Source organism: Sinocyclocheilus grahami, unplaced genomic scaffold, assembly GCF_001515645.1.
Source record: "Sinocyclocheilus grahami isolate Dianchi unplaced genomic scaffold, SAMN03320097.WGS_v1.1 scaffold823.1, whole genome shotgun sequence".
Classification (NCBI taxonomy): Eukaryota; Metazoa; Chordata; class Actinopteri; order Cypriniformes; family Cyprinidae; genus Sinocyclocheilus; species Sinocyclocheilus grahami.
This window is the reverse complement of record NW_015506002.1, coordinates 45,470-55,904: the sequence shown is the minus strand read 5'-3', so window position 1 is coordinate 55,904 and position 10,435 is coordinate 45,470. Positions and strand designations below refer to the sequence as shown.

The following is a 10,435-nucleotide window of genomic DNA, read 5'->3' as shown; positions in this document are numbered from 1 at the left end:
TCTTGTAATTAAGTATATTTCCCATTATAATCACTTGTCTTGATAACACATATTTTATTAAAACCATATAAATATATAAATAGTTTAAAAATCATATAAATGTTCTAAATGAGATGTTTCTTAATATATAATATAGATTTATGCTGTAAAATATTAAAATATATGTCTAATAATTATAGGGGAGAGTGGGGTAAGATTAGCCTTTTTTTTTTTTTTTTTTTTTTACTTATGTGGTCCTTAAGATAAGGGAAAATGACGCAGAAGTAAGAATAAAAAAAAAATCCTATCCTATCCTAATGAAAGTATTCCTATCATTTTATATGATCAGAATGTATCTATGACAAAGGGTTCTAAGAATATGGCTTTAAAAAGTGTTCCCATGGCTCAGTTTGCCCCGGGTTAGGGGTAAGTTGACCCGAGTCGAGTCAGTGGGTAAGATGCACCATCTAAAATGAATCTGAATCTGATTCAAACCCATGTGAAATAAATAATAATTTAAAAACTAATTTAATAATTTCCTTTTACAAACAGTCATATTTCTTTTCATAAAGTTAACTTTAACAACATAAAACCAACCAAATGAAGTTTAAATTTTAATATTTAATTGTTTGCATTTCTGAAACACCAAAGTTATAGCCTTCCTAAAAACAGACTAAACAGAGAGTTTGTCGGCCTTTAGTGACTGCAGGTGGAAATATCTGATTATAATGCGATGAAAAGCATTTTCTTGTTTTTATCTGAGAAGGATTTGGTGCACTTGTACACTGTCCCTATCAAATAAACTATAAATAATATGTATATATGATAAACCACTAATATCACATTAAAATACCAGTTTATAATTCAGAGATTTAACTTAACTACAGTGCCTTATCGTGGGGTAGTTAAAATGCTGACTCAATTTACCCCACAGCATTTGGCTCACTTCGCCCCATAGCTGGCATTTTGGGGAAAAAAATAGCTACTGTTTCTTACCAGTTCAGGCTAATATTTAGCTAAATGATTTGCATGGTTTTATATGTTGCTACATCACCTATATGTATCATAAATATTTGTAGACCTGGATAAATTTGCTTTGATGTAACAACCATTACATCTGTTATGCAAAAATTTTACTTTGACAAGCTTTTAAAGTAAATGGGTGCCTTCCATCCCCCCCCCAATGTGTTTCTCCTTTTCACAGTCTGGCAGAAATGATGAGTGATTCCAAAATACATGGTCACATGACAGTAAAAGTGTACAGTTGCCAAGATAAGATACAGGGGGTGGGTCAACTTACCCCACGCTCCCCTACTTCCGTTGAAGATGAGGCAGAAGCAGGCTCAGAGAGTGAGGGACAGCCCACTCTTATCAAAACATCTGCAATAAAGTCTGAAATTATTACAGAGTGTGCTGACTTCTCTTTTAATTGTATATTTGTAACAACTGGATCATTTGTATTAACAAGCACCCACCCCCCTATAGTGCCCCTTTTTTTGGTTTGGGCCACTGCACCTAATGTTCAACTAATGTTTTTACTGTGCTTGAAAAATAAAGTCTGTTTTGAAGTCATGTCAAACTATATTTATAGAGCCCATCTGCAGTTGACCAAAAGTGCTTTACAATAAGAAATATAGTGGAAAAGAAAATGCATACTGCAGTGCCGCCCGTCCCTTGAAATTACTGTATAGTACATAGTAAAATTACAGCTAACATGTAATTGAAATGTGTAAGGCTTTGTTATCTAAACCTAATCAAAATGCAACTAACAGATGGAACTAATCATAAGAACAGACACATAAAGCACATGGTGATCACATGAGGGAACAGGAACTGGAAACTATTTTCAAGTTAAGTGTTTTAGTTCTCTTTATGTTGTGTTTGTTTACTTTTTGTTTAATAGACATGAAAACGTGAACGTTAAAGCGTGAAGAACCTAAAACAGAAGTGACGATGCCACTTGACACTTAAACCACAGTTTTACTTACAAAGACTGTGGCCGTTTCAAATGACTTAAAGATTTTTAGCCTACGCTTCTCCCAATAACATAAAATATGTGTAACATTGTGTTTTGTGCCACTGATTTGGTGCAAACTAGAACCAAAATTGCAAAATGGCTTAGTGCGCTTATCAAATCACAAAAGGTCATGGTTTAATTCAATAATTATATTCAATATATTTGTCTGAGTTTCTGTCCTGTTAAAAGATGTTTTTATTGTTTGTGTTTATGTTCCTCAGAGAACCATTACCTGCACTACATGTTTACAGCCCTGACCAAAGAAGATGTATTACCTGAGTACAGTGCTGTGGGTGTGGTTGATGACAGACGGATCTCAGACAACAGTAATGAAGTTCCAGACTGGATAAGACTGATTCTGACTGCAGATGACGAGACTGATGCTCTTGTACAGCTATGTGACTCTAACTGGTACAAACATCAGCTATACACTCTCTCGAACTGCACAAAGTGTTCTGGTGAGTCTCATGCTTTTTCTCTTATCAGTCATCAGACCTGTTATGAAATCATGTGTATGTCTTACTAGCTTCTCATCACTGTTATTCTGTGATTTTAGAACTCCATACATTTCGGAGAATAATTGGTTGCGAAGTGGAGAAATTTCCTGATGGAACAGTGAAGAGTCTGAGAGCCTTTGATGAATATGGATTTGATGGAGAAGATTTTATTACCTTTGATTCTGACACTCTGCAGTGGATTGTTAAAAGTCCCAAAGCCAAAGAAACCAAAAAGAAATGGGATCAGCAAACAGAACGAAACCAGTTCATCAAGAATTATGTTGAGAAATGCATGGACTGGATCTCCACATTTAACAACACACATGAGAGTATGTTTTAATCAGATCACTTTATTTAGACTCTGTGTGCGTTTTTAGTTCAGGTATACTCTGTGACGTATAGGGACGAAATGTTGGCAATATCCGAAATCCTTGTGGGGACATTTTTTGGGGGTGTCCCCATGAGGAAAATCGGTTTATAAATCATATAGAATGAAGTTTTGTGTGAGGGGTAGGTTTTGGGGTAGATGATAGAAAATAAAATTTGTATAGTAGAAAAATCATTACGCCTATGGAATGAACACACAAAACATGGAAACGCAACTGCTGACAAAATAACTCCAGGAGGTTGTTTCTGTACAGAGGCAGTTAATCATCATTCAGTTATAATTAAATACTAGTGATTTAAATGAAAAACTTTTGAGGACAGGTTCAGAATATTCTCATGTGAGTATTTTAACGTTATGGCTTTGCATCTAAATCTGGCACCGTTCACAGCAAAAATACATTTTTTGAATTGTTCAAGGTTTGTGTTTCCGTTGCACCGAGAAGAGAGGTGTGGACCTAATTGCAGCAGTTTATTTGAAACGCAAGTGAAAATAATCCAAATATAAAACAGAGACTCGAACAGGGATGACAAAGTCCAACCAAGAAACCAAACAGCAATGACAATGAAAAAAATGCCACGGCTTCACAAAAGAGATGCAAAGACAACGACCAACAAATGAAGACCTTATATATACACAGGCTAACAAGGAACAGGTGTGGGTAATGAGTTACTATGGTAACTAGGGTAATTAAGGAAACAAAGGCAAACAGAACCTAAACCACAGGAAATGAAGTCAAGAAACAGCAAGAGAATATCAAAATAAGGGTTATTGAACAAAACACAGGGGAAGTCGTGACAGTTTGCTTCATACATGCATGAGTTTTCTCTACACCAGTGATCCTCAAATCTGGCTCGTGAAATCCACTTTCCTGCAGAGTTTAGCTCTAACCCTAATCAAACACACCTGAGTTTGCTAATCGATGTCTTCAGGATCATTAGAAAATCACAGGTGGGTGTGTTTGATTAGGGTTGGAGCTAAACTATGCAGGAAAGTGGATCTCGCGAGCCAGATTTGAGGATCACTGCTCTACACGTTTGCATCAGGAAATCTGATGCTTCATGCATATCAAAGAATGTTCATCTGGGTTGCAGGAGTTTGACTCATTGGATTGTCAGATTGCATGTCATCTTATCAAATCTCTAGTAACTATAGGAGATACCGTTAGAGAAAATGTAAAAAAGGCACAGAAGAATTATACTAATTTCTTTCAGAATGCATTTGGCTTTTTTGCATTTTTTGTGGATTTGTTTGTGGAATATAACCCAATGTTTTCACTGCACAAATACCAGAATAATTTTTTGAGAATGTTTGAGAATTGCATTACCTTTTTCTTCAGATTCACCTGATGTTTACATCTCTGCGAGGAGAGCTCCTGATGATCACAGTAAGCTGGTTCTGAGCTGTCTGGCCACTGGTTTCTACCCCAGAGATATTGAGATGTACATCAGATTGAATGAATCTGTTCTTGACAACCAAACATCTTCTGGAATCAGACCAAATGCTAATGAAACATTTCAGATGAACACCAGTGTAGAGATCGACATAAACTACAAAGGATCTTATGACTGTTTTGTCATTCACAGCAGTCTGACAGAACCAGTTTCAATAGAATGGGGTAAATATCACCATAAACACAGTCCCTTTTTGTAGCAGTCATATTTGTAGCATTTAATAATGCTGAAATGGATTAATGTTACTGGTCACAAACAATTACAGTATAGTGCCTCAACTCAAGAGTTTTGATTTATTATTTTTTATTTTCATTCTGCAGATGGAAAATGTTCTACATTTGAAACAGAATCTCAGTGGTCTGTTATAGCAGTTGTAACAGTTTTAGTTTTAGTTCCAGCTCTCATTGTGATTCTTTGGTGGTGCGGCAGCAAAAAGAAAGGATCAAATGGTGAGCTATAAATATTCAGCATGATCATTCTAGCTTTAAAGCTCTTGTTTTTAAATATCCTTGTTTAAAGACATTTTAAAATGTATGGACGGTATATGATGGTAGAAATGTGTGAACATGGTGATAGAGATTTTGATGATGGTGAGTTTTTTTTTCTTCATTATTTTGATTTCATTTGCTACAGACTACAAGATACAGTTATCCATAATATTTATCAAACAAATGTGAAGTGTGAATAAATATATGTCAAATTAATCCTATTTACAAGAACATTTATATCGGCTTTAATACTGTACAATCTTTCATAGCTCTGGGGAGAAATCGTGCTGATTATGGTGCAGTGAGTGAGCAGATACTGATGAGCAGTGCGTGCTGATGTCTGGTCAAGAGATCAATGTTGATGAATCTACAGACTAGACTGGTGTTACGTCCCAGGACGTATTTCTTATGTTTAATTCTCTGTTGGATGTGTGTGGTCGCCATTTATTTATTTTTGTGTGTGCAATATGGTTGTACTTTGTTTTGTGTTGTTGTATTCCTTCAGCCAGGTATGGACATCAGCTGTGTCTAATTAAAATCAAGTTTTTGGGGTAACCTGATTGGCTGACGAGATGGGAGCTGGTGGATAAAGCTGAGGTGGAAACTCGGGAAGCTGAGAGGCTTTCCTGGCATATGATTGTTGCGCTTATGTGTTTGTAGACGTGAGAGCCTGCAGTCTTGAGTTTGTACTACTAAGTGGTTCTTTTGTTAACTAAATGCTGATCTGTTTATAATTTGACTCTGTTGAAACTTCTTTTTTTTTGTTGGAAGCAGTAGAGAGGTGGATGCCCTTTTCTTTGCTTAAACGTGTTTTCTCCTGTTTTTGGTTGGATAGGGAGTGAGGTAAAAGCTATGTTTATTTATTTTTTTTCTTTTTGTAAGGTAAGTTTGTTCCTCTCACATTTAGTCTTCTTTTTGTTTGTTGTTTTGGCCTGGTCCCCTCTCGAAGTTTTCTTGCTTCTCCCTTTTTAAATGAGATAAATGAACAGATGCATATCAAGTTTGTGTGGTGCTTGTTGGCTGGGACAGGAATGAAGTGTTTTTTGTTTTTGTTTTCTCAACCCCTAGATGGGATGTAACACTGGGGTGTGAACAGGTTTTTCGTTTCTCTTCATTCTGAATGGAAACCGTATTCTAATCACCCAGCTCTGTTCAGCAAAACATGCTGTTTGTTTTCTGTCAGCATTTTCTAATCTGAGTCAGCTCTTACGGTAGTTCCAGTTTATGATGTTTATGCACCGTTGAAATATGTCACTGTTTTTCACATTTGAGAGATTCTTGAAACTTTTCAGAGGGTCAAGATCACATGATATGTTACATGAAATTCAGTTCTCTAATCGTTTCAAACGAATGGACATTGGTGAATCGTGAAATGGTGTTTAGCAGTGAACCGTTTATGTAATTAGTTTAAATCATTACTTGACCTTGTAGTAATTCATATGTGGGGAAAAAAGCTAATCAAGTATTAGTGTTATCTAATACTTATTGCTATTAGATATGATACTATGCTAAACTAATGCTACTTTTGGCCATTGCATCCAGCTGTTACCAGGTACAGCACAGGTAGAATTTTATCATATATCCTACCACAAAAACTCATGTAAGGTAATAGAATAACTTTTAATATTAAGGCAAAGATGGGCAGTCTAAATATGATCATTTACAAAAAAATATTTTACTCTGTTACCACTATGCCGTTAATTAATAATAATACGTTTTATTAGCGCCTTTCCAGGGCTCAAAGACGCTTTACAATGTACATTCCCCAAGATTTTGCAATGACAAGCATTTTCAAACTGCAAGTCTCTTACTCTCGTTACTATGGTGAGAACATTTTGCCCTTTGAGATTAACATAGCTGGGTGTGAGTACAGTACAATTGCTCCACAGCCCTTTGAGACAATGCCTGTTGTGCATGTCATGACACTTCTTATTCATGACTCATTGTGCAGCTTTTCATAAACAACAACAGCTACGAAACAGGTTATGAAACATAAACAACATTTTTTTTTACTTTTTGTAATTTGTAACGAGTTCTCAGTGCTGTGGAATTATTAATTTGAGGGGAGTGTTGACTATCAAATTTATGTGAGTAATTACAGTATACTCGTAAGCCTTTTTTAATTCTGAATCTATGTTTAGAGCAGGATATTGAAACTGTAGTGATGCAGTTGTATGATTACTGTAATGTTTTAATATGTATGTTCTCCTGACCCATCCTCAGGACCTGCACATGCTGAAAGAAATGGACGACACTCATTTCACTAGCTTAATTACATTTATTTACTGTCATCTGCCCTTTAAAACAAAGTAAAAGTAAAGGATTTGGTTTGACCCCACCAATGCAACTATTTTGTTATTGTTGGTGTTTTTGTTTTATAAAATAGTCCATAAATATTTTGCATTTTTATGATCGTTGTAATAGCAATGTTCTTTGTGTTTTTCCTATACCACATGTACACCTGTAGGTTTTGAAAGTTGAACTATGTTCTATTTTGCTATTGTTTCTATCGTGATTCTGTAAAAGTGAAAGTAAATGTAGCGGCGGATCCTGCTCTGGTTATATTTCTGTTTACCTGGAGTTTAGACGCATATACTCACAGATTGATTCTTCTGTATCTTGTTGGAGCCATCTTGCTTAGAAATATTTGGTAAGAATGAAAACATCTGTATCTCTCTTTATTATTTCTTATCACTTGTTAATTGTTTTGTAACTAAAAAATAATCAACATGGCTGAAAAGGGGACATGCTTTGTAATGATTTGTATATTCTCTTTTGTGCATGCTGGTGCTATATAAAAGTTATTATCTAAAATAATTAGTAGTTACACCACACTTCAAGCTTGTGATCTAGAAGCATAATTGTAAGATTTTTTTTCTCATTCACAAGTGTATACATGTTCAGTTGTCTGAAATACAACTGTCCATTTGTGAAAGAAAAGGGTTTGGTTTGACCCCACCAATGCAAATCTTGACAGACAGACATATATTTGATGCCATATGATTGTATAGATTTTTTTCTGTATTTCTAATGTGTTCATATGCCATCTATACACCTGTTGTTGAATTATGTACTACTTTGTTTTACACTCTTAAAAATAAAAGTTTTCAAAGCAATGCCATAGAAGAACCGATGTTCCTCAAAGAACCTTGCAGTGCACAGTTCTTAAAATAACCATTTTACATTTCAATAATGTTAAGATCCTTTTGTAAAATGAAAAGGTTTCAGGCATATAAAAGGTTCTTCATGGAACCACAAAAAAAACTTTATAAGAGGGTACCTCTCACCCTAATTAACCTACTCTAAGAAAAACACAAAAGTTAAAATACTCTTAAGTATTTCTTGTTACTTTTTTTCAACTGAACATGGATGAAAAATACTGAGGACTTCTTGTAATGATTAATTTTTTTCCTGACAATTTCTGTCATGATGCTCACACAAACTACACAGCTGGGATGTTGTTGTTAGGCCTGGGGTAGTGATAAATTTAGCCATATATCTTTTTAAATGTTGTAATTTTCTTTTGGTGTTATTTAACAGCTCACTGTTAGAGATATATTGGTATTATTGTTCGGTCCTCATTAAAGAAATTGTGTACATGTAGATTTTTTAAATAGGGATATGGAGTATTGCTTTTTCTTTCCTTTTTTTTCTTTTCTGGATTCTTTCTATAATGTTTATATCTGTATTTTGCATTTACAGGATACAATAATTCTGCACTGCATGTGAACTGTATATGATTGTGTAAGGATAAAAGAAACTCAAATACTTTGATCTTCTGAGACAGACAATACACACACAGTGCATTAACATACAGACATCTGTCTCCACATCTCGCTGAGAGAAAATGCGGGAAAATGTCTCTCACATATGCATTGGTTCCTCCTCATTCCCTTCCTTCCCCTCACCCATCCTTCTCTTCACCCAGCTCACTCAGAATGGTCAAGAATATAATGTTCTAAATGAATGCAAATAAGATTTACAGTCATGTTTGGTTTCATTTGAATAGTTTCAGGGCAAGTGGTACAATTGTCTTAATCTTACTAAAAGATAATACAGATCCTAAGAGTTAAGAGAAACTTTGATTACCGTAGAGAACAATCCCATGCAAATTACCTTTTGTTCCCATTGAGGTGTAGACCACCCAGGTCTGGCACCTGGCTCAATGCAAATTCCAATTGTTTGTACAGGCCTCCATTTGGAGGATGTCTTATCTTGGTTTTGTATTTAAAGAATTGCAGCAAAAGGGTCAGCGCGATTCTGTAACCAGAATGCCCGTAGTACAGAGTATCTCCACACACTCTGTACTATGTATTTTTCTAATACATCTAATACATTTAATCTCAGGTATGCATTTACTCTTAGATTCGTCTTTGAGAGTTTGATGTCTTGTATTGATTTGATAGTTGAATTGGCTGTGGAGATAATTGGCATAAAACATATTTACCTGACTGATAATAAATTGTTACATTTAATTTATTCTGACTCACTCTGAAGTTATTTTCTCAAGTAGATTAAGTGAAGGCTTATGTTGTCCGCAAATCTGCGTCCAGGGTTAAGTGCACATTAGATCTCAGGAGATGAAGCATGGGGCGCATCAGGTGAGATTCTAAATTCCTGACTAACCGCTTGACCTTAGTTTAAGTTGTACTCAGTTACGGTAACCATGTATATAATTTCAGAATTAATTAAGTTGTACGAAGCTAGATTAGCTGTCGGGGTCTAGACAAAGGTGGTCTAGAAGAACCGCTGATTAATGTCTGAGCATTACATGGGTAACTGTAGGGGGCTAAACAGATTAGCCACAAACCTCTGAATTAGGATCAAACTGGCGAGTTTTGGGATCGTGGAGCCCACGCATAGCGGCCGCCGTGAGGCATCCTAAGCGACATAGATTCCTAGTGAACGAGAAAATACAAAGTAAAGAGTTAATTAGAATAATCGAATGTAAGAATAATCAGAGACCGACAAACAACCAATGTGCCTTTCAACCTAAATTAGAATTCAGATACTAAAATGGAGTCAGATTGAGTTAAACCTAAATTGAATAACTCTGCGCGCTGAAAAGACCGAACACGCAAGAGACCTTCATCCGCCACTGGGTACCTTCCTTGGGCCAGGTGCGCGGACCTTACACCCCAATTGCAAAGTTGTAATTTTAGAATGCTTTGTATTTAAAAAATATATATATATATAACTGGAATATTAAGCAATTGGGATTTTCTGACTATGAACTGCAATGAGCTTACACTTAAATAAAAATAAATAAAATGAAACACTAAATTAACAGCAACAGAAATAATCAGAAACAAAGTTGTATCATCTGTCACTTTATATTTATTAATAGCTGATTACCTAATACATTCAAGAGCTTGATCTCTTTACTATTTTAACATAAACTGCCAAAAGTTTAATTATGGATGCTGTTACATTCCATGACCTATTATTGATATTATTTTTATTATTATTATTATTGTTCTTGAATTTGTTCCACTGTTGTTTACAATGAGCGTGGTTGAATGCCCTGTGTTTGCTCTCTCTCTCTCTCTCTTTCTCTCTCTCTCTCTCTGTCTCTCTCTCTCTCTCTCTCTCTCTCTCTCTCTCTCTCTCTCTAC

The 10,435-nt window shown here is 35.4% G+C and overlaps 1 protein-coding gene across 1 annotated transcript; it reads left to right on the top strand.

The window, feature by feature from the left end:
• The first annotated feature begins 358 nt into the window (after positions 1–358).
• Positions 359–5,502, top strand: LOC107562426 (zinc-alpha-2-glycoprotein-like). Its single transcript, XM_016247061.1, has 7 exons — positions 359–398; positions 2,218–2,454; positions 2,553–2,822; positions 4,218–4,496; positions 4,653–4,781; positions 5,326–5,329; positions 5,481–5,502. The coding sequence occupies exons 1-7, from the start codon at positions 359–361 to the stop codon at positions 5,500–5,502; spliced, it is 981 nt and encodes a 326-aa protein (XP_016102547.1).
• Positions 5,503–10,435: the final 4,933 nt, after the last annotated feature.